The 19,161-nt window shown below is 45.0% G+C and overlaps 1 protein-coding gene across 5 annotated transcripts in view; it reads right to left on the reverse strand.

Moving 5' to 3' along the window:
• MXD4 (MAX dimerization protein 4) overlaps positions 1 to 19,161 on the reverse strand; it is a 37,933-nt gene that overhangs the window by 12,689 nt on the left and 6,083 nt on the right. For all 5 annotated transcript variants that reach the window (XM_052681977.1, XM_052681979.1, XM_052681978.1 and 2 more), the window contains one exon: positions 16,620 to 16,649. In XM_052681977.1, the coding sequence (XP_052537937.1) occupies positions 16,620 to 16,649 (30 nt within the window). The remainder of the gene's footprint in view (positions 1 to 16,619; positions 16,650 to 19,161) is intronic.

The raw sequence follows: 19,161 nt of genomic DNA on the forward strand, positions 1-19,161 counted from the left end.
ATGTTTTCAGTGCTAAAAATGCTTGCATGGCTGAACATGTGTCTGTATTTCAGAAGTCCCAAATTTAGTCTACTAAACTAGCTGTGTCTACAGGAGGTTGACACACTCTTAAGCCAATTGCTAAATATATTTACTTGGAGATGTTTTGCAAATAAAAGAACACTACAGATCAAACACTCAAATGACAATGAAAATGCAGTCATTAGAAGTTGCACTACTGAAAACAAAAGATATATTTGAAATAAGTGCAAAAATTTAAAGAAAATCATCATTTCTGCACTTCATCTATTTCAATCCAAGAAACAGACAGCTTCAGAGCCTGCCACAATGTAAGTCCCGTCCTAGCTCACAAGGAAAGCCCCAGAGTTCTTAATACAAACAGCCTCCACACTTCAAAAACAAACAAACAAACAAACAACTATTACAGGTAACCTGAATAAAAATTCTGAAATAAATCAAGGAGAAGCAATATTCGTACAAACTGGACAGAGTCACTGAAGCATTTCAAATTCCTCCTTTCGTGTTTCACATTTTTTTCCACATTTAAACCTGGTCCTGTGCTGTGCAATGAAGTTAATATACACAAGTTTAAATATAGAGCAGTTACTAAATTTTTCATTGCTGCACAATGACTAAGTAATCTGGATTAATAACATACATAGAATAAAGTCAGAGAAGGATCCCTGCACCAAAAATTCACATCTGGAGTCACATACACAGACTCTGGAGTCCAGGTGCTTCATGAATCAAAGGGGTTTGGGTTGAGCCAACAACTTCAGCTCGGAAACCGCTGCAGTGAACCACGGGGTTTGCTTCCGTAAGAAAAGTGATTCTATCTGCCACCAGACAACAAATTCGGCATAAAATACAGAAGTGAGCTAGCTAACTGCAGTCATAAAATACTGTGTTTTACAGGAAGACTCTTCACAGTTTTATGTACGAAGAGCCACCACCTGTATGGGGAGCAGTAAAGTTTCAGAGAGAATCAGCAAATGAGGATCTTTCGTGACCCATTCCGGCCATGACTGCAGATAGCATTACTGTCCAAACCCTTATCACTAGCTGCTTCTAAAGATGCCAACCTCTCAGCCTGCCCAGTCCCACCCCCTGCCATAGGCTGGGAACCCCCCCAGCTAAGGCTGCCCAGGGCCCGTTCAAGCCAGCTCCAGGCACGGGGCACTCTCAGCTCTCCAGGCTGCCTGTGCCAGGGCCTCACGTCCTCTAAGTAAAGATCTTCTTCCTAACATCTAACCCAAATTTTAGTTTAGTTTAGTTTAGTAACCCCTTTTTAGTTTTAAGAGTCCGTCCCCCTCCTGCTTACAAGCTCCTACAAGAGCTCCATCTCTTTTTATTTTTATGCATAATCACATCTGATTGATGACAGAATTTTGCTACGGATAGCTTTATGATGCTGAAAATAAAATGTTTGCATGTTATTTTCTATATTCCTGGGTACCCCTGTACATACATACAATGTAGATACAGACATAATTATATACCCCACTGTGTAGCAGGAGCTACAGGCACACCTGCCTTACTCCTCCATAAGATAACACTTTTCCTGAACTGCCAGGAATGATATATTTACAGCTCTGCAACGCTCTTAATAAGCCATCAAAGATGATCCTGCACCAATTAAAATGCATTTGTTTACACAGGCATTTAGAGAGATTGTATCTACAACTTCCATCTTAAGAAATTAAAGAAACTCCATTATAGCAAAATGCTTCTGAAGAAACCTTTCTATTAATGGTCCAGGCAGGATTTAGAGTATCTTCAGAAAAAAGATCAAATGCAATGCAAGATAACAGCTCTCCACTGAAGTATAAAATCTTGTCTCTACTGTATTTTCCATATTTATTTCAGCCAGAGACACTTTCAATACTTTTTTTCCACTCTACAAAGAATACCTCGAACATATTCCCAGTTTTTCAATAGAGGCTCATATTCACGCTGCACAATCTACTTCATTTACACAACAAATTTACTTTAGTGAAAAGGAAAGAAAACCTCTTAGTATTAAAGCACTGTACCATGGCGAGGCACCCAGTGTGCCGCACTTGGACATTCTGATTGCTTTGAGATGTGTGAAATATTTGCTCACAGCTGAGTGCCTCAGAGTCAAAAACAGAAAATTCAGCAGTGCCCTTACAGCAAACTCTTTTGGTTTTTATTATACAAGGAAAAAATAAATCAAGCAAACAAATCAACTTTCTGTAGATATACTTCTCTTTGAGCTACAAACAAAATGCTGAAATTTGTGCTGCAGGTGAAGATTCATAGGTTTGTTCCAAATCGTATTTTTTTGCCTTTGTCTAATACCCCCACAGGTCTCTGTACCTAAATTCAGCATGGAAGCACTGGAAGGTAAAGAGGTAACAGATGGAAAAATCTGCAAGTGCCTGATCAGACAATCTCTCTAAACTGGAGAGCTGTGGATTTGAAGGATGGCTGTGGATTAAGAACTGGCTGGCTGGTTGCAGCCAAAGGGTTGTGATCAATGGTTCTGTGTCAGAGTGGAGGCCGCTCACAAGCGGTGTCCTTCAGGGGTCGGTCTTGGGACTGGTGCTCTTCAGCATCTTCATCAACGACACAGACGATGGCATCAAGTGCACCCTCAGCAAGTTTGCGGGTGACACCAAGCTGAGTGGTGCAGTCGATACATTGGAGGGAAGGAAAGCCATCCAGAGGGACCTGGACAGGCTGGAGAAGTGGGCCCACGTGAAAATAATGAGGTTCAGTAAGGCCAAGTGCAGGGTGCTGACTTGGGTCGGAGCAATCCCAGGTGTTTATACAGACTGGGGGAAGAACCTGTTGAGAGCAGCCCTGCGGAGAAGGACTTGGGGTCCTGGTGGATGAGAAGCTGGACGTGAGCCAGCAGTGTGCGCTTCCAGCCTGGAAGGCCAACTGTGTTCTGGGCTGCATTGAAAAAGGGGTGGCCAGCAGGGAGAGGGAGGTGATTGTCCCTGTCTATTCAGCTCTTGTGAGGCCCCATCTGGAGTACTGCGTCCTGGCCTCGGGCCCCCAGAACAAGAAAGACACAGAGCTCTTGGAATGGCCAGAGGAGGGGCACTAAGATGATCAGAGGGCTGGAGCACCTGTCCTATGAAGAAAGGTTGAGGGAACTGGGCTCTTAGAGAAGAGAAGGCTCTGGGGGACCTCATTGTGGCCTTCCAGTACTGGAAGGGAGCATACAAACAGGAGGGGCAACAGCTGTCTACCAAGGTGGCTAGTGATAGGACAAGGGGGAATGGTCTGAAACTGACACAGGGGAGGTTTAGGTTAGATAGTAGAAGGAAGTTCTTCACACAGTGGTGACTCACTGGTTGCCCAAGGAGGTTGTGGATGCCCCATCCCTGAAGGCATTCAAGGCCAGGCTGGATGTGGCTCTGGTCTTCGGGCTGGCAAGCCTGCATGCAGCAGGGGGTTGAAACTCGATGATCGTTGTGGTCCTTCTCAACTCAAGCCATTCTATGATTCTATGAATTGGCACAACAGCCTACTTTAGCACATACCAGGAGTTTCAGTGCTCCACCTGCATTTTCAGTGTCCTGAATATTTTTGTGTCTTTGTTTCTCTACATCGAAACTGGCCAGACAGCTCCAGCAGCGAGGTCAGTGGTCTTTGGGTGCTTCTGTAGTGTCTGAATAGAATCATACAACTATCTGAGTTGGAAAGGACCTTTAAAGGTCATCTCCTCTAATTCCCCTGCAATGAACAGGGACATCACTTCCCTACAAAGGCAATGTCTGCAAGTCTATCTTGTAATCATTACCTTTAAAAGAGCTCTGAGCTTGGCCATCCACACGTTTTCATGTGAGCAGCTGTCAGAAATGAGTGGTGATGGTTCTAACTCTTACACCACAGAAGACAGAAGAAAACATCTGCTGCCTGTCATAACGCTTACCGCTTCCCAACTCAATGTCTTCTGCACATTTTCACTCTGAAAAATATTTACGTTCTCTACGTCCCTCTACACCAATGCACACTGCAGCATTCATAGTGTATTCTGTTTACTTTCACTTACTGCCACTTCAGCCCACTTGCTGAGCCAAGACCCCACGCCTTTAACTTTGCTTTTTACCTTCCAAAAGTCGCAGCTCGTTCATGTTTTGGAGTACGTTCATGTACCAGGCCTATTCCTACATCATTTAGCAAACTTAAGTTGAAGGAAATACCTGCAATACCACAGATATATAAATTTTTGGCCAGGCACACATGTTGGCAGCAGTGTGCAAGAGGCTAGCTGGGGACAGGTGAACTCAGCTGCTTTGGGAGCAGGAGACTCTGGCTGCTGATGAGAGGATACCTGGCAGGCCCTGCTGTCCACCTTGCCCTCTTCCCCTCTTTCTCCTTTGCCTGTCCCTCCAGCCTCTCCTTGTTCTGACTTATGAGCATCAAGCTACATCAATGTTCCATCATCTGTCAGGGTGACCACAAGCAAACTTCCAAAGCTCTCTGCACTCTGGTTACCACTGGAGGGTGGGCTGGGGAGGCCAGAGCACCTCTCATGGCAGCAGACAGACTGCTGAGAGCCCCAGAGGCACAGCAGAAGAAAAAATCCCTATGGTGCAGTTAGTGCCTGTTACCATTAATTCCTCCATCTCCTCCCACTCAAGTCCTCCTGCCACTGTGAGCTGTCAGGGAAGTGTGTAAGATGCGACACTGCTGTCTGCCCTCCAATGCTCTGTCCTTTGCCTGCAGACCAGCCCCACAGAGGACAACATCCAAATGGACTGCCTGATTTCCAACTAGGACTGTTCCTCCTACGGACAGGGCGAGCAGCATGCAGTTGTGCACAACAGTAAGCAGTGAGAGCAAGGCCTAGGGGCAGGCAGGACACAGCAGCTCTGCCTGGTGCCAGCCATGGCCACAAGGGAAACACAGCCCCAGGCTCAGCCTCAGGACCTGAGGACCTGCAGCTGGGCCTCACCTCTGTTTTATGTTGCTGTTAGTGAATGGCAGCCACAGGGTTTAACAGCCCTTCACTGTCTCAGGTCTTGGAGATAAGTAACTGAAGCATGCAGAAATCTGAGATGTGCTTCTCAGAAAAAGTCAATTGAAATTTACAAGCTCTAGAGGGACTCCCAAAAGCATCACAAGCTAACAATGGCAGCTGGATACCATTTGTCTTTCCTGGATGGTGACCACCTCAGAGTCACAGATATAGGATTCCCCATCCTCTGACCACAGGCAGTAAAATCTCTGACCTTGCAAGAGTGTGAGGCAACAGAAATCTACCATTATGGTAACTGCTGAAAGGTTTCACCCTTGCAGAGATTTGTTTTTTCCTCTGTAAACAAAACAGGAGTGATTTCAACCTAGATTTAGTATTGTAACCTTCAGGTTTTGCTCATCTACAGAAAACAGCTTTCTGCATTTTAAACCTTCAAACTCAATGTCAAGCAAGTGTGAGTAATCCTTACACCTACAGAAGAAGAATTTCTGTTTCAAATGTCTCCTATTTTTAGCTCTGTTATCTACTGATTATCTTTTAACATTTACTTCCCAAACACTTTTGAGCAGTAGCAGGAGATGCTGCACAGCACAACAGGCAGCGTCACACTGCACCTATCTAACACAGTCAGACAAACAGTGCTTGTGGGGAAACACACAAGTGGTGGAAATACATCTGTAAATACCTGAAAGTAGAGTCTACAAAAAATAATTGACTGTGTTTTCACTAAATTAATTAACTGCTTTGTTCCTCCAGCCTCACACTTCTTTGTTTCTGCATTAAAATGCAGACACTGCAACTGAGCGGTCCTCCTAAATGAGACCTCTCCAATCCATCTGTCTTATTGGCACTCGTGTTTCTTAGATTATTCTGCAGGGAGACTTAAGATTTGGAGTTTGTCTGTTGCCTCAGAAAAGCGGTAGACCAAATCAGGTAAGGCAGCGTCACTGCAAGATCAGCCCATCCCAGTATTGAGTGGCTTTAATTCCCACTTGAAGTGACATGAGCTGCACGCACACGCACACACACACACACACACACACTCCCTCAGAAACCCCAAGAGTGGATGACAACTCCATCTGTACGCAAGGGCAATGCTCTTTGGTCTTTGGCAGCAGTGGAACACAATATTCCCTCCTGTTCAGCAAATCCTCCTGCCACAGGTTTGCAGTTCTGCTTTCATTTGCTGCCTTTCCCCATGCTCTTGTAAGGAATTCACTGAGGATCTGCAGAGCATAGGGTGAAGAGAACTGCATTTACCAAAATGAGGAAAATCTCTGTTACGACCGGGGAGTTGTTCTTCAATTATCAGACTGTTTCCCCACATCAAAATGCTAAGCAAGAACATCATGTCTCAGGACAGCTGCCAACAGGAAGGATCTTCAAAAAAATTAAAGAAATAAAAAGGGAAGGGTGGGGGGTACAGTGCTCAGAGAGGCACAGAGGAGTTGAGCTGTAGCACAGTACTCAGTGAAGGGAGCACAAGGTCCAGTAAGCTTCTCCTGCCTCACTTTATACCTCCCTGCAGACCTGGTTACTTTATACACATGCCAAATGCAGGGAGAAATGTGTTCAAGATTTATATATTTTTTTACATTGCTGTATGATGCAAATTAATCGAGAGGCAAGTCAAGCTGAATTATTTTAGCTAAACTGAAATCATGCATTGGCTTCACACACAGAGTGTGAGGTCTTCATGTGGCAGACAAAAGAACTAAATGGCCTTTTTTCCTCTATGAAGATAAATGCAGAGTGTGAGGAACAACACACATAACAGATACCTGTGGCTGTCACTTAACTGTCTGCTGTACTTCTACATTCAAATGAAAAGGGAAGATCAGGTACCCAGTTTAACCCTAAAGGCCACCTCTAGCCTAATAAACACCATAGGAACTCCACCAGGCATCACAGGCATGAAACACCCACCACAGGAAACTACCTCCCACCACACCTCTGAAGCAACATATCTCCATTTGGGCACCTATCAACCACCTTCTCAGTCTCAGAGGTAGGAAGCTCTGACTGGGAATTTAAGTACTAGAAATGCGTGTTCAATGCTACTTCTTACTCCTGTCTTTGCTTCTGCTGATACTTCCTGACCTGTATCATAGAAGCACTAAGGTAGGAAAAGACCTCCAAGATCATCTAGTCCAACCATCGAACCATCCCTACCATGCCACTAACCCAAGTTCCTCAAGTGCCACCTCTACCCTTTCCCTGAATACCTCCCAGGGATGGTGATTCCCCTATTTCCCTGGGCAGCCTGTTCCTATGCCTCACAATTCTTTCTGAGAACAAATTTTTCCTAATGTCCAACCTGAACGTACCAAAGCTTCATGGCCATCCTAGAGTTGCTAATGGTGGCAGCTTGCGCATGCGTGAGCAAAGCTAATTGGCTTTTAGGGGAAAGATGTGGTGGGCTTTGCTGTCTTTATTAGTGCAGACACTTGAGATGCCTCCAGCAAGGCAGCTGGGTGCTTCTTGTCCCTGTCAGAGACAGCAGGGTGCCTGCTCTAGCCAGCCTAAGACTGGCTCTGGTCCCAAGCGAAAACACCAAAGGAGAAGAACAAAAGAAAGAACCCTGAACTAATTAAGAACACACGTCCCCATATGTCCTGTTGAACGTCCCAAACTCTGCTACTGAAACCCTGTAATTAGAGGTGGACAGAAAAGACAGAGTGTAGGTGCATACATAAACAAATACAGGGGAAGAATTAAATACACCAGCTGTAATTAAATATAGTCTATTCCAAGACTACAATGAATTCAGAGTTCAGCAACACTTTTGTAATATTTCTCCCCCAAAACAATGACCCAATCTGGTGCCATGGGACAGTGCAGAGTTGCAGATATCTGACAGCCCTGCCTAAAAGCTTAGATGTAGCTTGCCACAGCACATGTAGTGCCTTGTTTATAATACAATTTCCGTTCCATTTCCTTTTGCATTGAATGGCACAAAGCTGACTGTCTCTGCCAGACAGGGTGCAGTTGTGCAGAATATGAAAGTGATCCATTTTGAGATGGCAAAGTTTGGAATGGTTCTTCACAACTCTCCCTCTTTCCTGCTTCTTCCTTCCTCACAAGATTCAGCCCTAATTTCTTAAAAACACTGCTCTGAAATTATCTGGTAATAGAAAAAAAAAAAACCAAAAACTTGAAGCTTGAACCCATTTGCCATTTGAATATGTAAATCCATGCAATGGGAACCAAGACACCTGACAGCTTATTTCAAATACCTGTCAGCACCTAAACCCAATAGGTGCTTCTAGCCAAACATACACAACCAGCTCCCAAATTTCCCTACGAGAAATTATTTGCTCCACCCACGCTGTTCATTTCAGCAGTCAACACAACAGCACTTACCTATTGGGATGAAGGCAGCTTTCTTAGGGGAATTAGAGGGTTTGCTTCCTTCATGCTTTGCAAATACCAGCTACCGTGGTATGTATGACACACAGTGTCTGTACAACTGATACCTGCAAACACTGTCGGTCCTCCTGACTTTAACAGCAACTGCTGAGTTCTGACAGCAACTACATGCCATGCAGGCCCTTCTTTTAGCATCCTGTATCTTCATTTAGTTATCTCAACAGAAGCATCCACAAACAAAGGCAGGTAAATTTGTTAGGCATTAATCCCAAGGTGCCCATTGGGAGGACAGGACTCAAGCATTTCTCCAGGCTTTTAGAGACTTTCCACCACACTAGAGGTGATCTTTCTTCTGAGCCTTCTGCTTTATTGCTGTCAGGTAAAGCTTTGCTCAGGTTCTCTTAATGTAGGGCAGGCAGCTTGTGACTGGAATTATTAATGTTAGAAATATTGCAACAGATGACCTCATGTACATGCATCCAAGCCCACACCTCTTCTGTATCAGCTACGTCAATCTCCACACGCTACATAATTAATTACACTAATTTATATAGAAAAAAAATTGAGTAACATAAGCTAGGCTTAACAAGTAAAACTAGCCACTAAGCCACCCTGCTCTGATCTAGCACGATGCACGCAGCTCCACAGATGCAGTTTCCATCTCAGAACACAGCACTCCACGAAACCCCAGAACAACCCTCTCCTTCCAAAAATAGGCAAAGAGAGACAAAAAAGGGAAAATCTCATCCGTTCTTGTGAGATGCACTTTTTAGGACAAGAAAAGTCAGTTCTAACCAGATCACATGTGTGGGATTTTTGGTGTTTGTTTGTTTGTTTTTCAAAAACAGGCTCAAATTAAACTGCTGTGAAGGAAGAGCATTATGCTTTTTTTATGGTTATGATCCAGTGTCTGAGCAGAGCTTCCAGAACCACAGCTGCATGCTCCATGGCACGCTGCACCACCACGTGTGCTGAGAAGAGAAACAGACTGGGAATTAATTGATCTGTGAAGGAATTCTGTGCAGCCAATCTAAGCCATGGGCTGTTACGCCCAAGTGTTTGAAAACAGACACCAAAAGGGGAAGGTGGCATTATCTGCAACAGCAAAGTGCATGCTGCTCAATTCAGAAAGCACTGCTTTTAATCTGGGACCTGACCACACTGTACTCAGCACTCCAACAGCATAAACATCCCATGGAAAGGGGACTAAAATAGAGCCGGAGGTGCCAACACAGCATGCAGAGGAGAGGATGGAACCAGAACCCCACAGAAGAGCATCACCTCCTGCAGACTAAGCTGGTACCTCAGTGTCAACCCCCACCAGGGACACTGGGTCACCACACACTTTGTGCTCAGAACATGTCTGGAAGACATCAATCCATTCTCGGGCAAAGCCGGTGCAAGGCCTGAGCTCAGCGCCCATCTGGCCTTAAACAGCAGAGCCATGCTACTGGTGTATTCATGAGCTCTGCACACTGTGTTAGCATCACTGATCCCAGTGCTCATCTGAGGGCTTCCACAGAGATGTCAGGTTGGGATTCACTCAAGGATTCCCATTGTGTTACGCAGGCCTAGCTTCAGAGACAGCTCCTTAAAGCCCATTAGCTGACTAAGTACATTAAGAAATAAATAATCAAGATCCACCTTACTTGCTAAGCTTTAAAGGCACACTGCACTTGCAGAGGTTGCCCAGAGAAGTTATGGGAGCCCCATCCCTGGAGGAGTTCAAGGCCAGGCTGAATGAAGCTCTAGGCAGCCTGATCTAGTGGGTGACAACCAGCCCATGGCAGGAGGTTGGCTGGAAGTAGATGATATTTAAGGTCCATTCCAACCCAATCCATTCTGTGACACTATGACTGTCTTTTCCATATTTAATTCAGCAAATTTCTTGCTTCTCCAATCAACAGAGAGGCCACCAGTGAGCATCTCTTCTCCTGTTTGCAGAGGGCAAGCACCAAGCTGTTGTCTGCATGGTTGAAGGTGTCCAGTGACCTCTGATTTGTACAAGAGCAGCTCGCTCTTCTTACCATGGTGGCTAAGAACTGTTCTGGTCAATTAGCAGATGCTGAGAGCATAAACCACCTTCCACATAGTCCATTAGAGGCTCAGAAGAAAAAAAAGCATGCACTAGGTTTCTCAGTCATCTCCCCTCTGCTCACTGTCTGTCCAGCCAAGAAGTGCAGGAGCCTGAACCCATACTGAGGCCCTGCAGTTCAGCAGGAAAAATGACATGACAATTTAGTCAAAAGAATGTTTCAGTCAATTTTTCATCACTAAGTAGAAGTTCTGTCCAATGCATGAGGAAGTGTACATCTGTGACACCTGGAGTACAGCGTTCTTTGCAGATTAATTCCTAAGCTTCATCTGATTAATGCACCCCTGCTTCTCAGAATAGCAGTCTAGATGGGAAAAGACTTTTGTTGGCAGTGAGTGGCCAATGTCATGTTGCTGTGGGCACTAAAAAGACAACACTTCAGCACACTGGAATTTACAATGGCTACTGCAGCACGTCGTGCACGGCAAGCCACAGGTCTGACATCTGCTGAATACCTGAGGTTGAGGAAAGGTGAGGAAAGAACAGTGCTATGCAAAGCTCTGAACATTCTGGTTTCATTGATTCCCCATGGATTCCCCATGGATTCCTAGACTGAAAAACATTGGACAATTCAACAAAACCAGAGGATTAAGCTTTCAGTTCTGGGGGTTCAGTGTTTTAAAGACTTTGCTCAACGCACTCCAGAAAATACTTCTTAAGGCATTTTAAGACACGAACCCCAACGTACGCTTTCCTCCTCAGCTGGAAGCCTGAGGTTAAAGTACAGGCAAGAAGGGGTTTGAGCTGGCTGAGGCCACACCTTTCAAGATCCTCCAAGAGGCAGAACTAGCCATGAGAGAGCAGGTATTTGAGCCATGTGCCTCTGCCTGCCCACAGAGGCAAGTCAGACTCTTATACATATCTTGTTTAAGCAGTGCAAAGGTATGTTTACTGCAGTTCATCTGCAAACCACCTGCAAAACACCAACAGGAGGGTGTAGAAAACCCTTCAGCTGACAAGAAATGGGTAACAGCATGGAGGTTCTGTTCTGCTTGTAAGTCTATGTGGTTCCCAAGACTCACTACCTAGATGGTTTATGTGCAGTCTGCACATGTCCTAGCAATGGCAGATTTCACAGACCCATTACAACAATATCTGTACCAGGTCAGCAAGACCCAACCACTTCAGCAATCTGTAGGCAATAGCAGCCAGATCTGGATTCCAAGGAGAAACACTAAACTGACAAAGGAGTGAAGTGTACTGTTCTGCACTGCAAATTAATACCGTCATTTGCAGAACTGATTCCACCCTGTCCTGAAGCTGGCAGTAGGGTGTGCCAGGGACAATCAGCTGGGTCAGGAAAACAAACTGAGAGAAGCAGCAAGCCTCCCAAACCTTCTGCACAGGGCAGCAGCCAGGCTGGGCTGCACTCATGATGATGCCCAGCAGGAGGACACACATGGATGATCCTTCTATGGAAGCATCCTATGTCCTCAGCTTCCGGCAGACCCTTGGGGGATTTCCTGAGCTGCACTGTAACCTTTAAATGTGATGGATCAACGCAGTTGGATCTTTCTGCGGCACAACATACTAACTGCAATGGTAATTTGGGTTTTGAAAAAGCAGCTCGTAGTGAAAATAAACATTAAGTATTGTTTTGGTATACTGCTATTTCAATGACCTTTTCGTTTTAAGTTTATCAGCAACTGATGAATGTACACTTTTTATTAACCCTGCAATTTACTAACACAGAGAAGCACAGACAGAACTTACAGACCACTATGCACTCTCCAAACAACAAGTAACCCTTTACGTAGGAAATTAATGTAACAATGAATGTGACAGTGCTCCTGGCAAGCTCAGCTGCACTTCTTTCATGATATAACAGATGATCTATTAGAATTTAACTTCACAGACACCAACTCTTATTTATCGGTTAATGCTGTACATCACAGTGCTTCCATTAAAACATATATATTTAATCAAAACTCATATTTATATATACATATCTGCTTCATACACATCATACACACATAATGATGCTTGCCTGGCAAGACTTTACGCTTAAGGCCTACCCAAAGCATGGCACACACCCAAGGACCATGTTACCTTCAGCACACACAGGAACACTTTCAGCTTCCCCCGATTAGTGCTGTAAAACACTACAGGTGAGGCTCATTTAGAAAAGTCAAAGTTTTTCTTCTACTAAAATGCTCTGCAAGTCACTGCATCTCATATATTTCCCATCCTGACCTTGCACTTTTAAAAATCTCAGACTGTCTCCCACAACCTACAAAGGTTTATGCAGCATCACAGCTTCTAGCAACATGAAACATAGCATGTTTTGAGCTCAAGCAAACTGCTTCTTGTCCCACATGAGACCCAGAGTACAGTTGAATACCTCTACTCCTCCCCCTTTCAGAGCAATATCCCCCAGGAAGCAGGGCAACGTCCCCAGAGCAGCCCTCTCCCAGGACCATGCCTGCTTTTCACTGGGATGGGATGTGCTGATTCCTGCAGCAGAGCACTTGCAGGGATGCTGCAGGGCTGGGCACTGCCTGTCGGAGACCTGCGGTCCATTTGCTCAGAGACATTACACAGCCCCCTCTGAGTTATATTCCCGAGTGCCTCACAGGGGCATGCTTGTTTGAGGAATGCACAAAAGACAAGTTTTGCTGCTGCTAATTCACTTCTTCCTGCATTCTTGATTAACAAACAAACAAAACACACAGGGAAAAATCCAAGAGACCTGGCAGAGGCAGGAGATAACTGTCTGCCTAAATCAAGCCAAAACACTTGCTCAGCTTACAAGATGGGAACAGAAACACGTTCCCTGTCCATTTTGAGAACACTGAAACAGAAGCTTTTTCTTCATTTCCCTACTAATTCTTAGAAGCTGTGCTTCAAAATTGTTCAATTTTCAAAGGCTCTGCCATCCAAAGAGTGAGATCTCAACCTCACAGAGCCCTGCACAGCCATGCAAAAGGAGTGAAACCTCCAGGAGGGCCAGACCAATATGGGTGCCCAGGGCTGCACGTGCCTTGCAGAAGGGACGCACCACTGTGAGGCCACTTCCTCCTGCAGCACTGCACCAGGAGCAGGGCAGAGTCCAGCATGAGTACCCTAAGATACTAAGATCCCAATGCAGTCTTGAGAAGGATATACCTTGCTTTTTCACGCTGTAGTACAGAATTAGCTTAAAATAATGCAAAGGAATGAGGTTAAGCCACTTGAATCTCTCGTTGATTTTCGGTTTTCACACAGGGAAAGCTAAATTCCTTCATACAGGTGTCAGGTTAGGGCCATTTCAAAATTTCCTTGCAAGAGGTCATAAGTGCCAATTTACTTCCTATTTAGGCTGCTCAGTGAAAGCCTATGGATACAAAGCTCTAGAAACACTAACAAACAAGATATACATGTATATTATTTGTATATTATCCACTGTATCATTGGATACTAGTTACTTTTGAGTACCATTCTGACTGACATGCCTTCAGCTATTACAGTCTCATCTAGAACATCTTTTAGGAGGAAGTTTTTCACACAGAGGGTAGTGATGCACTGGAACAGGTTGCCCAAGGAGGCTGTGGATGCCCCATCCCTGGAGGCATTCAAGGCCAGGCTGGATGTGGCTCTGGGCAGCCTGGTCTGGTGGTAGGCGACCCTGCACATAGCAGGGGGTTGGAACTAGATGATCTTTGTGGTCCTTTTCAACCCAGGCCATTCTATGATTCTGTCATCTGTCCTTAGGACAGATTTCTTTCCTCCTTGCTTTTTACTTGGATATTTCTTGCTTTGTGGCCCTGAGGTGTGAACCTTAACTACATGGCACCAGAGTGGGCAAGTCATCAGATGAATGAGTCCTTACAGAATTTCACCAAGATGGACCACGTTCAAGTTGAGCAGGGCATCCTACTGAGGCTTGCATCAGAGAGAAAGGAATTTAATGAGTAAAGTGCTGACAAACACGTTACTATAGCTTTGACCTCAAGTCTATCCTACAAGAAGAATTTTGCTGGAATTATATCCCTGTTTCCATTTCTCTTCCTCTCAACATCCCCTCAAGAGTGCACCAAAAACCAACTCAGCACATGAACACACTGAGGGACCAGGCAATGCCCTGCCCACTGATGTCAAAGTCGGATCTCAAGCCCCACACGTGCCACACGAGCGCAGGGCACAGAGCAGCACAGCACAGCACAGCACAGCACACTGCTGAGCGGCCACGCGGTGTTCAGGCCTCTGGGAGCAGGGGAGGAAAGCAGCCACTGCTGCCCCAGGGCCTGGCCGCGGCTGGGAGCCATTAAACTTTACAAGACGCCTGATGGATTTTAATGCCATTTTAGTAAAGCAGAGTGAAGAACAGTACGGTCGGTATTATCAGCTCATAAACCCACTGTGCTGGAGGAGGGGGCTGTTCAAAAACAGATTTTACAAGAGTCCTTCATGCCAATCCATTAGGTAACTAGAATTAGGCACATCTCACATGCTTTGGGAACACCAGTTCGCACATACAGTGTACTTGCACTGATTTGCCACTCACACCAATCACCACTAATAATAAAATCACCAGGAATAATAAAATCTGGCTTTAAGTGCAGTAAAACCTGAGGAGGTGCAGCAAGCAGAAGCAGCTACAAGTGTTAGTTGTGTAACCACAAGCACACCTCGCAGTTCACCTATTTTGACCTTGAGATGGCATAGAAAAGAGATTTAACGTGACAAATACTACCCAGTGCACCACTACAGAGATATAGTGCAGAACTGAAAGCAAGAATAGAGCTTGAACAACGAGCAGATCCCACTACTGCCCCTGCATCTCCTGCAAGCGGTGGTGTTGCAGCACACTGCTGCAACACAGCGTGGTGGGGCAGGGGGAAGTGGAGGCTCAGGGTGGAGAAATGATCGGGGGAAAAAGGAGGGACGGACCCTTCAATGGTGACAAGTCAGTAATGGTGGAACAGGGAGAAAGGAGGAACAGAAGTGAGCATCCCGAAAGAGGGTGGAAAAGAGAGTGAGAAAGAAGCATAGCTGGGAGCAAAGGTAGTTTTTGTTTTTTAAAAAAACTGAAACCAAAGGGCAGAAATCTGCATGAAGCGTTTTTCTTGAGGACTGATCTCACTGCTTGAGCCACTGCCCTCTGCAGCCCAGGCCTGAGTTCCTCCCATTCCCAGGATGACCACGTGGCTGTTAGGCAGGGCCACATTTACTCATATTACAATTAAACTACAGGAAAGCATGTTGGCATGCGAGGGAAGTGATGACTGAGTTGCTACGTCACTGTGGCCACAGAACAGATTGAAAAAAAGAAGAGAAAAAAACATGCGAAAACCCCCAGTGAGCTCAATCTGGCAGTGCCATCAAAACCAGCCATCAGCCACCTCTCACACATTCAGAAGCAGGCAGCTAGGCGTAGCTCATCCACACTCATGCAACACACTTCTTTGATCCGTGAATCCCAAAATACCACAAACTAATGAAAAAGGACAAACGCATCCCAAAGGATGTGGATAAAAATGACCCCAAAGATTTTCCTGTATGGTGCACGCAAGGCAGTGATCCCACAGCGTGGGAACCTTCAGCACGCTGCAGTCACCTGAGTGCATCTTCAAGCACTGCACACTGCAGCCAGATCTCACCTGCCAGCAAATCCCAGCAAAGCACAACAGTTTCCAGAACCGTGCAAATATGGGGCCTTTACAAACCACATCTTTGGGGTCCAATGAATGCCCACAGTAACTGCAGTTTCCCAGCATCGACTGCCCCACATCAGGGCTGCAGCTCAGGAGCCCACGTGCAGCTCTGTACCAGTGCAACGGCAAAAACATCTCTGTATGTACCAACATGCAGTGCAAGTTGCAAGAGCAAAATTAACTGTACTTCAGGCATGCTTTTAAAACAATAAATACTGCTGTGTGACACATTGCTCCCCCAAAATAACCCGCCTTAATCACAATATACCTCCAGCAAATAGTTGCTGCAGTTGGATTCTTTATTAGTAACAGTGCAGTTAACCAGTTACAGCTTTAATTAGGCAAAAGCTAATTATCAGAGGTGATTCAAAAATAGCACACTGAACAACATAAAAAAGAAGCCAAGAGAAAGGCAACACGATACCTATTAAATTTTAGTTGGTAAAAAACAACACTTAAAAGATCTGGTGCAGAACCAAAAAATTTCCAACAGAATATTCTGAACTAAGCTCAGTCACTCAGATGTCAGCCACACATCCTTCAATTTGCTTTTTTCAGGACTTACCTATGTTTTTCTAGTTCGTTGTGTGAGGACCTATTAAAAAAAAAAAAAGAGAAGTAATATTAGAGAACAAGGTAAACACCAGGATTTGGAACACTTAAAAACCAACACCTGCATAAGAGCTCTCTAAAATATATACTTCTATGTATTATGAAACAACTTTGCTTTCAAATCACTTTTACATCTCTTAAATATTTCAAGGTACCAAGTTAATCTTCATGAGTAAATGGTGGGTTGGGAGGAATTATAATAAATTTGCATTAATAAAGTTTTCAATAGATTCCGTGACTGGATTGCATATGAAAAAAATATGATCAGGTTAGTATTAAAAGCAGCCCACGAGATTTTTATCTGCAAAGAAAAGCTGTGAGGGAGCAGCACTGTTAGGAGATCTGAGTGCCAATGATAAGGGAGAAAGCACCAGCAAGCTGGCATTGGAGCCCAGGAGAAGCAGAGGAAGAAATCAGCAGCCGAGCACCGCTGCTGACATCTTAGTGGCAAAATAAAGGAATGCTCTGAATTCTTATGAGCCTACAAACAGGAAAAAAAAAAAAAGCCCAGTCCCTGAGCTGGCCACACCAGTATGCTATTCTCTTCCAAACTAACAGGCTTCGAGATTAATTTTTTTCCCCCAGCTGATGCCTCAGGTTTCTGCCATCAGAAGGCGGCCCTAACTTCTTGGGGATTTGTTTTTTTTTCCAATTGATTCAGCTGGAAATACCGATTTTATTTATTTGTACAGCTCAGACTAAAGACATTCCCAAAACAAAGTTACTGTCACCACTTTGAACCCGGAAACTTCCTGGGGTATTACTTCTGTCCAAGCAGCACCATGTGCAGAACGTTAAGGATCACTATGTGGCAAGCGTGGACATCTCAAGAGCAACATCTCCCTGACCAACATGTGCCCCATACAGCAGGAACTGCTCTGTCTGTGCCCACTTGCACCCACAGTACCTTGATGAGAGCCACACCATAAACATTACCTCTCCGGCCTCAGAGAGGAAAAGAGAGAGCTCATGCAAAGGAATAACCATTGAAGAAATCCACAAGCAATTTATTTCAGGCCAGCACAGCTACTGATCCCATAATGAATTAAGTGAACCCAGCCCTGTGTGTGTTAAGGACAGCCCAGGCACACACAACATTCAGCAGTGGTGCTGATCCGCTTTTGACTGAGAGCATCCCAGTGTTGCTACTGAGACATCAACTAAGCAACCATTACCTGCTATCATTTGCTGAATAGCCTATGGATTAGTTTTATAACTCATTACATCAAGTGAGCCACACCCAGACAATACAGGTACTCTTCCAACACCACACAAATGCTCTCCTGACCGACACACCCAGACTGAGAATGGTTTATAAAGATATTCTATGCTATGCTGGCATATCAAGTTGTGGTTACTGCATTTTTACATCGTTGCCATTTGACCCCAGTAAGGTCTCTATTCCCATATACACTTAGATAAATCAAGCTTGAGCTCCACAAGAAGCAAAGAACACCACGTCCAACTAGCCAGTGCTCACAGAAACACATAGAAAACAAATGCTCAGTCTGGAACCATTCTTCACAAAGACTGGGCAGGCTGGGGACAGTCACAGGGGCAGTCATGGAGGACTCTGAAGAAGTAACACTGACAAATGCAGCCAGGCCAGCTCTGGACCACACTCCCATTAACTAAAACAAATTGCTCCAACACCCGCCTTCTTGGGACACAGAACCCACCTCAATACCTGCAGCATGAGAACTGGCACCAGCAGGAACTGAGCATGCTGAGCAACACTGAGCCCTTGGGGACAGCCTGGGAACCAAACCTGGACAGCTGACATCCACATGACCATTGTACCACCTGCCTTTGGAGAAGAGGAGGCTCAGGGGAGACCGTATTGCTCTCTACAGCTGTCTGAAAGGTGGTCACAGCAAAGCCTCTTCTCCCATGTAAGCAATGATTGGATGGGAGGAGACAGCCTTAAATTGTACCAGGGGAGACTCCAGTTGGATATTAGGAAAAGTTACTTCTCAAAGAGTGGTGAGGTACTGGAACAGGCTGCCCAGATGGTGGGGAAGTCACTGTCCCTAGAGGTGTTCAAGAAACATGGAGATCTGGTGCTGAGTGGCATGGGTAAGTGGGCATGGTGGGGATGGGTTGACAGTAGGACTGGGTAATCTTAGTGGTCTTTTTCAACCTCAGTGATACTATGAAATGCCCTGCAATCTGACAGCTCTGGAAGGATTAATCAAAAAGCACAATAGTTTTCATTCATTTGGTTTCTTTGGGAGAGGAGAGATGAGCTTCTAAATACTATTTACTTTCTCCTTCTACACTATAGCATATTACAAGAATATCCATCTGCTTATGCTCCTACTGCAACCTGAAGTGAGAGAAAAGTTAGAACTGCTCTGCACACAAACCAGCACTCCAAATGCTACCAGAATGGAGGCTTTTATTATTTCACTGATATAGGGAGTGGGCCAGGAATAAGAAGATAGATGGATATGTGTGTTTATAAAAGAACACATGTATGTATTTATATAGAAGAA

Source organism: Tympanuchus pallidicinctus, unplaced genomic scaffold, assembly GCF_026119805.1.
Source record: "Tympanuchus pallidicinctus isolate F22 unplaced genomic scaffold, pur_lepc_1.0 scaffold2, whole genome shotgun sequence".
Taxonomy (NCBI): Eukaryota; Metazoa; Chordata; class Aves; order Galliformes; family Phasianidae; genus Tympanuchus; species Tympanuchus pallidicinctus.